This window comes from Heteronotia binoei, chromosome 21, assembly GCF_032191835.1.
Source record: "Heteronotia binoei isolate CCM8104 ecotype False Entrance Well chromosome 21, APGP_CSIRO_Hbin_v1, whole genome shotgun sequence".
NCBI classification, from domain to species: Eukaryota; Metazoa; Chordata; class Lepidosauria; order Squamata; family Gekkonidae; genus Heteronotia; species Heteronotia binoei.
Window position 1 is genome coordinate 83,848,593 of NC_083243.1, and position 16,937 is coordinate 83,865,529.

Genomic DNA, 16,937 nt, shown 5'->3' on the forward strand with positions numbered 1-16,937 from the left:
ATACGGTTCCATGGCCACATTCTCAGCCACCTATGCAATGCCCATCGCATCCATATATGACGTCACTAGGCTACTTAGAAGATGGGGGTGATAATTTTGCTCAGCCCAGATATACAACTATTTATCTCTATCATAGGACTGCCTCATACTTTTTCATAAAGTCAGTACATTCATACACATATAGAATTGTTAAATATGTTACCAGCTCTACATATATTCTTCAACAATGTCCATGTATGTAGTTAAAGATGTCCATATCTATAATTAAAGTCCTTTTGAATAATGTAATGTATGAATCCTGTTCAAAGGTGATTCTGCTAACAAACTGATGTAATTTCAAAATCCATGCATTCTCCTATACCTACATCAAAGGGAGAAGATGCTGTTGTTGAGTCTTATGGATCCAGTATTGCATTGATCCAAGTCCTGATATGAGAGTGCAAGAGCCTTCATCAGCTTCAGCTACAGAGGACTTCTACACATATAGAGAATAGACAATTTGTATGGTTCAGTCCGTGGAGATCGAAGTGATCACTTCCAAACATAAACCAAGGGACAAGATTTTGAGTCGTCTCTATTCAGACTCCCCAGGTAGCATTGCTTTCTTGGTGTTAGAAGGACTTGAAGACTTGACATGGGAATTATGTCAAAAGCCTGCATCACTTCAGCTGATGTCTAGAAGAGCAGAGCATTTTTATAAGATCATGAAAGAACCTTTTAATTATTTAAGAACCCATCCTCCATTAGTCATGGAGGAGATGCATTCTAAAGGTCATCAGTCTTACCACTCTACTCCTAAGGATAGAGAGGGATGGAAGCTGCATATCCTAGGACAAAAACTATATTTGTTATATGCTCTGGGGTTCAAGATCTCGAACTATGAAATGATCATGGCTGGTTATTAACTTTTCCTGTGGAAGACGATTTTGCCCTTACTAGAGTTTCTGCTTGAAGACAAACACCATTTAGCCGCGGTTCTACAGGCTGAGGCCATCAATTTATCAAAGCAACAGATCAATGCTGGTCAACATTCCACAGACTCTATTATGCAACCTATGGCAAGTTCCATCATTCTCAGACATCATACTTGGCTGAGGTCAACTGAGCTGCCTATAGAAACCAAACCAAGGTTGAAGACTTGCCCTTCGAGGGTGCTACTCTGTTCTTTTCCAAGACTGACAAAACACTGTCTTTGATAAAGAAGAACAAACAGACAGCTAAATCGTTGAGGGTGTCTTAAGCTCGCCTTTCCCAATTAAGCAGAGGCCCTTTGTACATCAACCCTGGCACCCTCACCAGAGGGCTTACCACTACAATAACCCCCAGGGCCCTAGTATCCCTCCAGGGCCCAAGTATCACCCAACAGGAAAGGAAATGGAAAGGTCCCCTGTGCAAGCATCAGTCGTTTCCGACTCTGGGGTGACGTTGCTTTCACGTTTTCACGGCAGACTTTTTACAGGGTGGTTTGCCATTGCCTTCCCCAGTCATCTACACTTTACCCCCAGCAAGCTGGGTACTCATTTTACCAACCTCGGAAGGAAGAAAGGCTGAGTCAACCTCGAGCCGGCTACCTGAAAACCCAGCTTCCACCGGGGATCGAACTCAGGTCGTAGGCAGAGCTTAGGACTGCAGTACTGCAGCTTTAATAATTATTATTAAATCACCAACAAGGGTACCATAAATATAAAGGTTCTAGCTGATCCAAGTCAACGCACCAGCTATCTTCTCTGAGGGAGACAGCATTGTCACAAAAACTCTCCTTTTGACTAGAAGTGATGTCCCCTCCTGTTATACCATTGTACCCTCTTTAGGTAATTTGACTGATGGTTTCTCCCCCTTTATATTGCCATTTGTTTGTAATTGTTTGCATTAGGTTTCTGTTTAGCACTCGTCTAACGATTCTGTGATGCTTGTAGGTTTTGATGTTTGTTGTAAACTGTGGTTGTACATTTAATACTTTTTTTTAAGTTTGGTGATAGCTAGCTCAGTTTTGCTCTGCCTGGTGGGATATCAGCCTCTGATAAGTGGGTTCTGTCCATAGTTAAGTCAAGCTATAGATTAGACTTCAGTTCCTCCGTGTTATTTACTGTTACGTGACACAGAGTGTTGGACTGGATGGGCCACTGGCCTGATTCAGCGTGGCTTCTCTTATGTTAGAAGCATCCAACCAGGCAGAATCAAACCTGTGCTTAGCTTTGCTTGAGAAAGGGGTGATTGTCAGAGCCATCTGAAGGTTTTTCCTCTCCGATGTTTCTAGTTGTTAAAAAAGATAGGGGAACAAGGCCCATTCTAGACCCCAGAGGTTTGAATGTTTTCCTCCATGCTTTGGATGCTTTCTGTTCCTTCAGTTTTGCAATTATTAGTTTATTTGTTGGTTTATTGTTATATATTTGAATGATGTTTATTTTCACATCTCTGTCCATCCCCAACACTGTGCGTACACTTTTCATGTGGAGGGTGTATGTTTCAATATTCTGTTTTGCCTTTTGGCTTGGCCATGCCCCCCAGTATTTTCAAAGTGTTTGGTTTCAGTGGTAGCTTACTTAACCTTGCAAGGCTGCTATATATTCCCTTATTGTGATGACTGGCTGCTAATAGTGGAGTCCAAAGACCAATTATTAGAGCATCATTCCCTGGCTTTAAAGATCTGTCAGAAGCTTGGACTTCAAGTGAACTGGGAAAAGTCCCATTTAGTTCCATCCCACAGGGTACAATTTATAGGATCCACATTGGATTCAATAGAGGGAAAAGGTTTCTTGCCACCCGACAGATTACAAGCTATTTCTCTCTTAGTGAGACAGTTTAGATCAAACTAGTTCCAATCAGTTCAAAAGATCCTTTGACTTTTGGGTTTTATGGCTTCTAAAACTGCATTTCTGCCTTTTGCTAGACTACATACGTAGGGCTTCCCTTGAGGTTGATCCAGAAAATGCAACTGGTCCAGAATGCTTCTGTGGGGGTGAGTGCATATCCAACTGGTGCTCTATCAGGTGCACTGGCTCCAGATTGAAGACCAGATCAAGGTCAAGGTTCTGATCTTGACCTTTAAAGGCCTTATTGGTCAGGGTCCAGGATACCTTCAGGGCATAAGAGAAGCCATGTTGGATCAGGCCAATGGCCCATCCAGTCCAACAGTGTGTCACACAGTGGCCAAAAAAATTATATATATATACATATATGTATACACACACTGTGGCTAATAGCCACTGATGGACCTCTGCTCCATATTTTTATCCAATCGCCTCTTGAAGCTGTCTATGCTTGTAGCCGCCACTACCTCCTGTGGCAGTGAATTCCACATGTTAATCACCCTTTGAGTGAAGAAGTACTTCGTTTTATCCGTTTTAACCCAACTGCTCAGCAATTTCATGGAATGCCCACGAGTTCTTGTATTGTGAGAAAGGGAGAAAAGTACTTCTTTCTCTACTTTCTCCATCCCATGCATAATCTTGCAAACCTCTATCATGTCACCCTGCAGTCAACATTTCTCCAAGCTAAAGAGGAAAGTGGGAAAGTGTTCCAACCCTTTTATCATTCTAGTTGCCCTTGTCTGCACTTTTTCCAATGCTATAATATCCTTTTTGAGGTGCGGTGACCAGAATTGCACACAGTGTTCCAAATGACAACCGCACCATCGATTTATACAGGGGCATTATGATACTGGCTGATTTCTTTTCAATTCCCTTCCTAATAATTCCCAGCATGGCACTGGCCTTTTTTATTGCAATCGCACACTGCCTTGACATTTTCAGTGAGTTATCTACCATAACCCCAAGATCTCTCTCTTGGTCAGTCTCTGCCACTTCACACCCCATCAACTTGTATTTGTACTGGGATTCTTGGCCCCAATGTGCATTGCTTTGCACTTGGCCACATTGAACCTCATCTGCCACGTTGACGCCCACTCATCCAGCCTCAACAGATCCCTTTGGAATGCCTCACAATCCTCTCTGGTTCTCACTACCCTGAACAATTTAGTGTCATCTGCAAACCTGGCCACTTCACTTCTTACTCCCAACTCCAAATCATTTATGAACAAGTTAAAGAGCATGGGACCCAGTACTGAGCCCGGTGGCACCCCACTGCTTACCGTCCTTCATTGCAACGACTGCCCATTTATACTCACTCTCTGCTTCCTATTACTCAGCCAGTTTTTGATCCACAAGAGGACCTTGTCCTTTTACTCCATGACTCTCGAGCTTCCTAAGGAGCCTTTGATGAGGAACTTTATCAAAAGCTTTCTGGAAGTGAAGGTAAACAACATCTATTGGGTCTCCTTTGTCCACATGTTTGTTCACCCCCTCAAAGAAATATAACAGGTTAGTGAGGCAAGGTCTTCCCTTACAGAACCCATGCTGAGGCTTCCTCAATGACTTGTGTTCATCAATGTACCTACTCATTCTGTCCTTGATAATGGTTTCTACCAACTTTCCCGGTATTGAAGTCAGAATGACTGGCCTGTAATTTCCCGGATCTCCTTTGGAACCCTTTTTAAAGATGGGGGTGACATTTGCTACCTTCCAGTCCTCAGGAACGGAGGCAGATTTAAATGAAAGATTACATATTTTTGTCAGGAGATCCACAAGTTCAACTTTGAGTTCTTTCAGAACTCTCGGATGTATGCCATCCGGACCTGGTGACTTAGTAGTTTTTAATTCGTCTATCAGTTGTAGGACCTCCTCTTTTGTCACCTCAATCTGACTCAGGTCTTTCAACACCCCTTCCAAAATAAGTGGTTCTGGAGCAGGCAAACACTTCTCATCTTCCACAGTGAAGATGGAGGCAAAAAATGCATTCAGCTTCTCAGCCATTTCCCTATCCTCCTTCAGTAATCCTTTTACCCCTTGGTCATCCAAGGGCCCCACTGCCTCCCTGGCTGGTTTCCTGCTTCTAATATATTTGAAGAAATTTTTATTGTTGGTCTTTATGTTTTTTGCAATATGCTCATAGTCCCTTTTTGCCTGCCGGATCACAGTCTTGCATTTGATTTGCCACAGCCTGTGTTCCCTCACTTGGACTAGCTTTCCACCGTTTAAAGGAGTCCTTCTTACCTTTAACAGCTTCCATTACTTTGTTTGTTAACCATATAGGCCTTTTCTTATACCTGTTTGTGCCTTTCCTAACGTGTGGTATATATTTTATCTGAGCTTCTAGGATTGTAGTTTTAAATAGGCTCCAAGCTTCCCCAAGGACCACTTTTCCTGATATGTTCCACATAGATAGTTACACTTGAGTGATCCAAATTTCCTGGTATTTCCTGGCCTAGCCTCGTGGAACATTCTTCCAGGAGAGATCAGTGCCCTGCAGGATGTGGTACAATTTCGCAGGGCCTGTAAAACAGGGCCTGTGGTTGAGAGCAGTATCAAGTGATAGCTACAGCAAGTTTTGACCTCCCCTTTCTTCCCCTGCTATCCCCCCTTTCTTCCCTTCATTAGGTGTTTTGTATTTTATATTGCCCCTCCATATGAGTTTTAGTAAAGGTAGTCCCCTGTGCAAGCACCAGTCATTTCTGACACTGAGGTGACATCACATCATAACGTTTTCATGGCAAAGTTTTACACCATCTTAAATTGTATGCTGCTGTACCATTTTTTCTGTTGTTTATTAACGTGTTGTTTTTTAGAAGGTTTTATTGTATTGTTATGAATTGTTGTCACCCACTCTGAGCTGTTTTCAAAGAGAGTAGGTTAGAAATGAAACAGAACAAATAAATAGATATGTGGCCCCTGCAACTTTGGTTCCTTTCCTGATTAAGAATACGCCTACATCCCCACTGGTATAGATTTCCCGTCCCTTGACAGATTGCCTATTCTTTGTGGTGGCTGTCTCATGACACTTTATCCCACGGCATCTCCTTTGGAGTCCCTGAGCATGAAATTTACCTTACAACACATGCTTCATTCTCAGGTTGGGGTGCCCACAGTGAGGGATTCTCTGCACAAGGAATGTGGTCTGAAAATGAGAGACCGCTCCATATTAATCTAGTAGAGTTACTGTCAAGTCGGCTGAATTCAATAACGAGTCTCTTGGTGAAACAGAGTAACACGTTTATTGTAAACAGAACTAGAGACCATGGCAGAGATTGAAGGACTGAAATACATAGGCACTAAACCAGCATTTAAGGTATAGATGAAAGGAATTCCTACGGTGGGGGTAATCTATGCAACACATTTTCGCACTAGGATGCTACTCCCTTTATTCCCAGGCCGAAGCCTCGACACCCCATCCTCCCACAGAGAACAAGGCTGGGAAGGCGCCCTTATCTTATTCACATGTTAGCATTTCAAAGCAGACTACACAACAAAGGCCTCTCTAGTGAGGGGGCAGGAAAGTGAGCTAGCAGCAATCGGTGTACACTGTAAAGTACCCAGACTCCTTCACTTCAGAACCAAACTTAATACAGGTATTGAGTAATTCATAGCAGACTTGACAGTTACGGGCAATCTATTATTCTCTTAGCTCTTTTTCAGCTATCCTCTGGAATCAATCCATACTACTTCAAATGGACAATATGACTATAATGTTTTATTTAAACAAACAAGGGGCATAGGATACAGGAGCTTATGCCAAGAAACTACCTTGACCATGGTTTTGAAGCTCACTGCTTGAATCCAGGCCATATGTACCTCAGGAAACTTCAACACGGAGGTGGACAGATTGAGCCGAACAGAGACACTGGGTGTGTAAGAACAGCAAAAATGCAGTTGCAAAATGCATTATTTTAGTGTAATGGGAACACACCCATTGTCTCACAAATGGTCCTTAAAAGCTGTGTATCTGGAACTAACTTTTACTCTCTCGGGAGTACCAGAAATTGAACTTTTTGTGATGAGAGAGAAAGGAAAGGCTGCAAAATTCTGCTCTCAAGCAGCCAAGAGCATACGTTTGCTAGGAGATGCTTTCCAGATTCATTCCCACTCCTTATCAGGGTGATAGAAAAGCGAGGAGAGAAGGGTTGGGGATGATTTTGGTGCCCCAAATGTGGTTCCCAATCCTTATGGAGATTTCCTGAGGACAATACTTTCCACTGCCCAAACAATGGACTTAATCAACATCAACAGGGTGTTTTGCTGTGATCTGAATTGCCTCATCCTAATGGCTTGGAGGCTTGGGACAGAGACCCAGTATTTTCCAAAGAGGTCAGTGATTGTTCTCATAAATTCACAGATGGCCAATATTAAGAATTCTTATTTGTATAAATGGAGACAGTTCTCTCTTTGGTGTGATGAGAGGAAGGTGTCTCCATGTTCTGCCTTGTTTCAAATCATATTTGAATACTTATTATACTTAAGAAATAAAGGTTTAGCCTTTTCTTCATTAAAAGTTCACCTAGCTGCAGTCTCCTGTTACCACAGGGGGACTTGAAGGAAAGTCAGTTTTTCCCCATCACTTGTCCAAAAGGTTTCCGAAGGGATTATGTAATTTATGTTCACTATGGGATCCACTGATTCCCCAGTGGTCTTTTGCTTGTCTTGACACAATACATAGACCTTTTGAGCCTCTTGCTACATTTTCATTGGTGGAATTCTCCATGAAGAGCAAGTTAGCAGCTCTTCAGGTAGAACCTTCATTTTTGAAGATTTTCCCATAGTGAGTGATCCTTAGACCTCGTCTTAGATTCCTCACCTTTCCCAGTATATTATTTTGCCTGTTTTCTTCCCTATATTGAGCTCTGAAAATGAGTGATTGTTACACTCACTAGATGTTTGGAGGGCTTTATAATTTTACTTTTAAAGAACTCTTTATCCAGGTAGATTGTTTCCACCATTAGAGAGTTACAGGTTAGCTAGGACACCATACCCTTTAGACATTCATGTCCATTCTACCAGAGCTGTAGTTTCCTTTGCAGCCCTTCTTGATGCAGTGCCATTAGCAGACACCTTTGTTTGCCACTATACTTTGGATCTTCAGGCAAGATGTGAAGCCCAAGTGGGAAAGATTGTGCTGCACTTGCTGTTCAAGTGAAAAGAGCATGCCCCACCACCGGATGAGTAGCTTGCTAGAATCCGTATGTCCTTGGGGAGGGATGGTGGCTCAGTGGTAGAACATCTGCTTGGGAAGCAGAAGGTCCCAGGTTCAATCCCTGGCATCTCCAAAAAAGGGTCCAGGCAAATAGGTGTGAAAAACCTCAGCTTGAGACCCTGGAGAGCCACTGCCAGTCTGAGAAGACAATACTGGCTTTGATGGACCAAAGGTCTGATTCAGTATAAGGCAGCTTCATATGTTCATGTGGGACTGTACAGAAGATAGATGATGAAAACAAGGTTGCGCTTAACTGTAACTGTTGTTCATCTAGTATCTTCTGTGCAGGCACACATACTCTCTCTCCTGTCCCCCACTGCATGCCGTGCTTCAGTGGCAATAGAGATACTGAGGGTAGGGGTGCTGCTGGGTGGGAACAAGTTCTGGCTCCAGCACACAGCACCCCCTGGAAGCTTTTAGCTATAAAACCTTTCTGATGGCAGGCCTGCTCATGCACAGTCCCCACGTGTGTCTCCACAGAAGATACTCAATGAACAACAGTTAAAGGTAAGTGCAACCATGTTCTGTATGTGTCAAACAGCTTTGGACTTTCCTTTTGTTTTTTTAGCAGGCTGGCAACCCCTGGCCATCACTCCTATTTTAAATGAGTATTTATTTTATAGACGTATCAATGTGGGATCCCGGTTTCAAGCAGAGATCCCAGCTCTTCGAGATCAGTCCCTGGCGTTTTCTGACAAGCCCAAAGCAGATCTGGTGTGGCAACTATGGGAGGAACTTGAAAATAACACATCTCTTCAAGAAAATGGTAAGGAGCTTGAAAATTTGATGTACGGTGAGAAGCAGCAGAGATAATACATGTGCTGTTTACCTTTTATGAATGCATGTTCATAAAGTTGGTGTTTGGTCTGTCCTGCTGTTGTTTGTTGATCCAGCATAATGGTTAAGCTCAGCAAACACAGAAGAAGATGAGGCAGAAAATAGATCTGTCATCTAGAGAAACTTGATGCCTCTTCTTTTTTTAAATTGTGCAGTTACATTTATTTACCTTGCTTTCCTCTCAAAGCAGCCTGCAAACAGTAAAAACTATCAACATGCATAATTTTTAAAAGCTACAGACCAATATTCCAGTAAAATGTAATAAATATTGAATTGGCCATTCTTTTCAGTTAAATCTCGTTCAACCTGCTGTAACACAGTGGATTTTCATCTGAAAACAAAATATGCTTTTGTTGGTTTTCCATGGAGAGGGGCCACCGCAAAAAATATCCTATCAATATGACTTGAATTTGAGTGGGTTGTTAACCTAATATGCCCATTCACCATGTACATTATAGAAATAACAGATTTTTGTATTGTGGAAGATCATTCCATACTAACAACAACTTGAAAAATACATTATTAAGCAGTGAGACACAGCCTAGCTGCTGCTGTGCCATAAATTCCCCAATTTGTCTGTTTCCTGCACTAGTGATAAGGGAAAGCTTATATTCAAAATCAAAACAAAACTTGTGTTTTTTCTTAAGTTGATCAGCTAGGGGGCAAATATTATCTTCAATTAAACATCCATTCCATAAAGAGAGGGATGAAGTATGTTAGTGTTGATTATATTAATTTAGATAGTCAAACCTCATTTTTCTTGCTAATATGGGCACAAGGCATCTTGTAACATTAGTGCCTTAATTTTATTCTCACAATCACCCTGTGGGGGAAGTTAGGCTGAGAGAGAGTGACTGGCACAAGGTCACATAGTGAGCTTCCATGGAAGAATGAGGATTCACTCCTAGATCTCTCAGATCTTAGTCAGATGGTCCTAACCCCTATGCAATGCTCTGCAGCTCTTACAAACTAGCTGATTTTTCTTCACTCATTCAAATCATCTGCATTGAATTCTGTGCCTTGAAATTTTAAATTGTGAGAGCCAAGTATATTATGCAACTTAAGTACATTGGGTTGGATCTAAAGGTAAGCGTGCAAGGAGCTTTCCAATGACAGAACATACCTCTTTTGTCAAAGCAAGACTCCTCATGACTGTGCAAGGGTCCACCATTAGCAGAAAAGAACCTTTTGGATCCAGTCTGTATTCAGTTTGTTCTGGAAGAATTTGGACCCTTGTGAAATTTAGGCATTGTTAAGGAAGCACTGTATCTGCTCAGTGGCAAACAAAAGGGTCCTGTGGGGTTGGGGAATATGACCGGGTCATGCATTTGAGAGTGTAAGCTTTCTTCAGTTACATTAAGTTCTGACAGCTTGACAGTGCCAGAATGCAAGGGCAATTCTAATGAATGCCCCTTTGCCTCCATTGCTCAGCCAGTTAGTGTTAAAAATTACCTTGATTTTCTTATGGAGTGAAAGATTTCATGTTGATCATTATGTGTGTACCAGTATTTCTTTCCTGGTTCTGGATGGGACAGGCAGTAACAATTTAGCAGTAAGAAGCAGGGGGCTTTACCTGATGCCAATTGGAAGGAAGCAGCATTAAAGTCTGGTAGTTGTTTTCCCCCCAGGAAGTAGGGGTGGTAGTATGTGCATAATCAAGATTAAGGTGAAAATTGGGTGCATCTTTGAACAGATGTTTTGGTTTTTACCTGCCTTATTTTTTAAAAGTGGGTGCTTATTTTATGGTGTCACAGTGGAAAATCTGCTGACTGCTGCTTGCTCAAGTATATTTCCTGGAGGTGGTACCAATCAGGAGCTGGCGTTCCACTGCTTACACGAAGCAAAAGGAAATGTTCTGGTAAGTCTCCAGTAGTCATTGCTGCATTCAGCTGGACTTGGGTGGTCGTCTGGCACTGTTTGCTTTGGCAGGAGTAATGACAATAGCCAAACTTTTATATTGCCTTTCAAACTTTCACTTTCTAACAGGTATGGTCAGAACAATGCATTTCTGATAAACCGCAGTTGTGACTTTCCTTGACGCAGTTGGCAGAGAGATAGAATGTTTCTTTGGCTCCCCCACCTTTCCACTGTTGACTGTAATTTGCCTTCTAGCCATCACTTTCTTAGTAAAGTGTGGTGGGTTTAGCCTGGGTACTGCTCCTGTCTGGTTTTGTCAGAAGTCTGCTTTATGAGCCAATAAAGAGGAAAGTATCAAACTAGTACAACTTAGCAATAAAGCTTTACTTTGTTGAGAGCGCTGCTCCTTTTCTAATTACAATATAGGATTCCATTCCTAGAGTTGTTAAAATTTGAAGTGTGTTACTGACTCCTGTGGTATTTGGGAAACTTTAATTCTTTAACTCTTTGCCTGCTTTGGTGTAATGGAAATGTGTCAGCATAATGCCAAAGTGGAGTGCGCAAATAGATTTGGCCATTGATTGCCTGTTTGCTTTGGAAAATAACTTAACTGAGTAAACTGAATTATTAAATATTGGGTGTTAACTGGCTGTGCCAAGTGTCGTTAATTAAGGCACAGGAATTCTTCTGTACTTGGGCACGTGCTAATAGAGATAATTTTAAATAATACGTCAGTGTAAGTGAAGAAATACATTAGATTAGAAGTACTAAATGCAAGTTAGAAAGAGGAAAAAAAACTATTCACTGAATAAGAATGTTTGGATAAGAATGTTTAGATCTGGGTCTTACTTTACCTTGCCATTTGTAATGTTGGTGTCCCTCTGCCTCAGTTCACTTTAAAGGTGAGTGAATTGAGGCACAGGAACACTTAACTTGTCAAGTAACATGCTGCTTAGGCCTACTACTAATATAAATAAGGATTTTCCCCCTAAAATGGTAGATAAGCAGGGCAGAAGGTTGAACAAGATACATGTCATTTTTCATGACAAGGTAAATTTAGACATATTACGCTAAAAGCCACATTCTGATTATGATATGCTCAGTGCAGTCGAGTCCATAGAATGCTGGCTTTACATGTGGTTCTCAGTTGTTTTTTCTTCTCTGTGATGGCTGCCCCTCTGGAACCTACCTCAGAGGATTTGTGACGGAGACTGTTAAACCTAATCCACTCCGAGCCTTAGTACTACACTGAGCTGTAAATATAAATGAATGACTGCAATAAGAAATTGAGATCACACTTACCTTGTGGCAAGGTACCTGTTCACCTTTCAGTGTTTTGTTATAAAACCAGTTAATCTATGGTTTTTCCCTAGGCTGCTCTGACCAAAATGCTGCTGAAGAAGTCTGTACGGTCTCCAAACCATCCACTAGCAGACTATCACTACACAGGTATGCTAAAAGCAACATGGGCCTTGCTGTTTTTATTTCCCTTCTTCTTGGCTCTGTCACTTACTATTTATATATAAGAGAATTTGAAAAGTTATAGTCCTGGGAGATAGGCATTTAGATTTGGGAGAGGTTGCTTTGGAACTAAATATGGTAGCTTCTGTTAGGGGTTGTTCTGGTGCTGCTCTTCTCTTTCCTTTGCCATCCATCTTTGTACATGGGAAATTGGGTCAGACTTGGAGCTCGTAGGTTTCCTCTTCACTCATTGGGAACAAAACCATATACAAATCTCTATCCAAATTTAGAGATTTGTCCCCCTTAATATGTGTAACTGTCAGTACCAAGGTATTGACAAGGGTCAAACCAATTTATCACTTTATTGTACACAGTCGTTTTCCCAGGAGAGCCACAAGGTTTTCATTCTGATCTTGGATTATCTATGACAATTTGTGCTTATCTATGACATCTTATGCCTAACGGACAGCTCGGTTTAATACAGCTTGCTTCTAAAAATGGTGTTAAAGAAATTGCATGTGTACATGCATGTGAGAAAGAAAGAGAAAGAACACAGATACTTGTGAAAAGTAAGAAGGGCCAGACTAGAGGTATATGCAGTCTCATATTTACATGTGCAGTCCCATGTAAAGTGTGGTTTGTGTGTGTGTGTTCTCTTGCAGAGTAATGTGAAAAAACAATGAATCGTGGGCTTTAAAAAATCATTCAAAAGGGGGAAGTAATGTCTGTCTGCTCTTTTGTACATAAGAACATAAGAGAAGCCATGTTGGATCAGGCCAATAGCCCATCCAGTCCAAAACTATGTGTCACACAGTGGCCAAAAAAAAAATTATACACACACACACACACACACTGTGCCTAATAGCCACTGACGAACCTCCGCTCCATATTTTTATCTAACCCCCTCTTGAAGCTGGCTATGCTTGTAGCCCCCACCACCTCCTGTGGCAGTGAATTCCACATGTTAATCACACTTTTGGTGAAGAAGTACTTCCTTTTATCTGTTTTAACCTGACTGCTCAGCAATTTCATTGAATGCCCACGAGTTCTTGTATTGTGAGAAAGGGAGAAAAATACTTCTTTCTCTACTTTCTCCATCCCATGCATTATCTTGTAAACCTCTATTGTGTCACCCCGCAGGCGACGTTTCTCCAAGCTAAAGAGCCCCAAGCGTTTCAACCTTTCTTCATAGGGAAAGTGTTCCAACCCTTTAATCATTCTAGTTGCCCTTTTCTGGACTTTCTCCAATGCTATAATATCCTTTTTGAGGTGCGGCGACCAGAACTGCACACAGTACTCCAAATGAGACCGCACCATCGATTTATACAGGGGCATTATGATACTGGCTGATTTGTTATCAATTCCCTTCCTAATAATTCCCAGCATGGCATTGGCCTTCTTTATTGCAATCACACACTGTTTTGACATTTTCAGTGAGTTATCTACCATGACCCCAAGATCTCTCTCTTGGTCAGTCTCTGCCACTTCACACCCCATCAACTTGTATTTGTACTGGGATTCTTGGCCCCAATGTGCATTACTTTGCACTTGGCCACATTGAACCTCATCTGCCACATTGACGGCCACTCACCCAGCCTCAACAGATCCCTTTGGAATGCCTCACAATCCTCTCTGGTTCTCACCACCCTGAACAATTTAGTGTCATCTGCAAACTTGGCCACTTCACTGCTCACTCCCAACTCCAAATCATTTATGAACAAGTTAAAGAACATGGGACCCAGTACTGAGCCCTGCGGCACCCCACTGCTTACTGTCCTCCACTGCGAAGACTGCCCATTTATACTCACCCTCTGCTTCCTATTAATCAGCCAGTTTTTGATCCACAAGAGGACCTGTCCTTTTACTCCATGACTCTTGAGCTTTCTAAGGAGCCTTTGATGAAGAACTTTATCAAAAGCTTTCTGGAAGTCAAGGTAAACAACATCTATTGGGTTTCCTTGGTCCACATGTTTGTTCACCCCCTCAAAGAAATATAACAGGTTAGTGAGGCAAGATCTTTCCTTACAGAACCCATGCTGAGTCTTCCTCAATAACCTGTGTTCATCAATGTGCCTACTCATTCTGTCCTTGATAATGGTTTCTACCAACTTTCCTGGTATTGAAGTCAGACTGACTGGCCTGTAATTTCCCGGATCTCCTTTGGAACCCTTTTTAAAGATGGGGGTGACATTTGCTACCTTCCAGTCCTCAGGAACGGAGGCAGATTTCAATGAAAGATTACATATTTTTGTCAGAAGATCCACAAGTTCAACTTTGAGTTCTTTCAGAACTCTTGGATGTATGCCATCCGGACCTGGTGACTTAGTAGTTCTTAATTCGTCTATCAGTTGTAGGACCTCCTCTTTTGTCACCTCAATCTGACTCAGGTCTTTCAACACCCCTTCCAAAATTAGTGGTTTTGGAGTGGGCAAACACTTCTCATCTTCCACAGTGAAGGCGGAGGCAAAAAATGCATTCAGCTTCTCAGCCATTTCCCTATCCTCCTTCAGTAATCCTTTTACCCCTTGGTCATCCAAGGGCCCCACTGCCTCCCTGGCTGGTTTCCTGCTTCTAATATATTTGAAGAAATTTTTATTGTTGGTCTTTATGTTTTTTGCAATATGCTCCTCATAGTCCCTTTTTGTCTGCCGGATCACAGTCTTGCATTTGATTTGCAATAGCCTGTGTTCCCTTTTATTAATCTCACTTGGACTGGTTTTCTACCGCTTAACGGAGTCCTTCTTACCTTTTACAGCTTCCATTACTTTGTTTGTTAACCATGCAGGCCTTTTCTTATACATGTTTCTGCCTTTCCTAACTTGTGGTATATATTTTATCTGAGCTTCTAGGATTGTAGTTTTAAATAGCCTCCAAGCTTCCCCAAGGGTTTTGACCGTATTTACCTTTCCTTTCAGTTTCCTCTTCACATGTCTCCTCATCTCAGAGAATTTACCCCTTTTAAAGTTAAACATGGTTGTGGCGGTCTTTTGGGGCAACTCCTTATTTATACAAATGGTGAAATCAATAACATTATGGTCACTGCTCCCAAGCGGTGCGATCACTTTTATATCTCTCACCAAGTCTTGGGTATTACTTAGGACCAAATCCAGGATCGCCCCACCCCTGGTAGGTTCTGAGACCATCTGCTCCATAGCACAGTCATTGAGAGCATCAAGAAACTCAATCTCTTTCTCTCAACCAGAACACATATTGACCCAATCAATCTGTGGGTAGTTAAAATCACCTATTACAACACAGTTTTTATGTTTAGCCGCTATCTTTAATCCTTCCATCATGTCTTTAATCCTTCCATCCTCTCTATCTTTTGATTTGGTGGGCGATAACAAACTCCCATAGTTAAATTTCCTTTTGGGCCCTCTATTTCAACCCAAAGCATTTCTAGAAGGGAATCTAATTATCTGACCTCAGTCTTACTGGAGTGTATATTCTCTCTGAAATACAGAGCCACTCCACCTCCAAGCCTTCCCTCCCTAACCTTCCGATATAACTTATATCCAGGAATCACCGTGCCCCACTGATTCTCCTCATTCCACCAAGTTTCTGAAATTTCCACAATGTCTTATGTTTTCTCCCAACACTAAACATTCCAATTCACCAATTTTACTTTGAACACTTCTAGCATTTGCATACCAACATCTATAATTCCCCAGACAAGCTAGGCCTGCAACCTTCCTCCTGCCACCTCGAGACTTTGGCAGACAGTCTGTACTGTTTGTCACCATCACAGTGGACAACTCTGATCCATTACCTGGTAGAAAAGTAAAAGCTAACCCTTCTTCTCTTTGAGATGAGTCGTCCCGAAACAGAGACATTTCATCTCCTGTCAGCTTTCCCCCAATAATTAATTTAAAAACTGTTCTGCCACCATTTTGATTTTAAGTGCCAGCAGCCTGGTTCCATCTGGGGACAAATGGAGACTGTCTTTTTTGTACAGCTCCCGCTTGTTCCAGAAAGCATCCCAGTGCCTAACAAACTTAAACCCTTCCTCCTTACACCATAGTCTCATCCACACATTGAGACTTTTAATTTGTGCCTGTCTCTCCTGCCCTGCATGTGGAACAGGTAGCACTTCTGAGAAGGCTACCTTGGAGGTCCTGGCCTTAAGTCTCCTGCCTAGCAGCCTAAATTTTTCCTCCAGGACCTCATGACTGGATTTCCCCACATCGTTGGTGCCAACATGCACCACAACCACTGGCTCCTCCCCAGCACTGTCTATCAGCCTATCTACTACACGCGTAATGTCCACTACCTTCGCACAAGGCAGGCAAGTCACCATATGGTCAGTACGCGGTTTTGCCACCCAGCTGTCTACTTGCCTAAGGATCGAATCACCAAGACCCCTCCTCTCTCCCAGCTCAGGAATGGTGCCTTGGCACGAAAGGATTCCCGCTCACCAACTGAAGAAGAGGTCCCTTCTGAGGGCGCATTCCCCTTATCAGCACGGTGCCCTGTTCCCTCTCGACCCTCACACTCCCTGGCAACAATGGGGCTGCCACGTTCAGAGCGGGGCTCATCTAATACGCCCCCGAGAGTCTTCCCCGAGTTCCTAACTGACCGTCTTTGCTCCTCCAGGGCAGTCACTTCGGCCTCAAGAGTACAAACTCGTTCCCTGAGGACCAGGAGCTCCTTGCATCGGGCACACACCCAAGACTTCTGTCCTGTGGGCAGATAGTCATACATGTGACACTCTGTGCAAAACACTGGAAAGCCCCCACCCCCTGCTGGCATTCTACCTTCAT

General features: G+C 42.4%; 1 protein-coding gene across 2 annotated transcripts in view; it reads left to right on the forward strand.

Moving 5' to 3' along the window:
* MIDEAS (mitotic deacetylase associated SANT domain protein) overlaps positions 1-16,937 on the forward strand; it is a 107,069-nt gene that overhangs the window by 68,988 nt on the left and 21,144 nt on the right. For both annotated transcript variants that reach the window (XM_060261814.1, XM_060261813.1), the window contains exons 6-8: positions 8,646-8,788; positions 10,614-10,717; positions 12,090-12,165. In XM_060261814.1, coding sequence (XP_060117797.1) covers positions 8,646-8,788; positions 10,614-10,717; positions 12,090-12,165 — 323 coding nt within the window. The remainder of the gene's footprint in view (positions 1-8,645; positions 8,789-10,613; positions 10,718-12,089; positions 12,166-16,937) is intronic.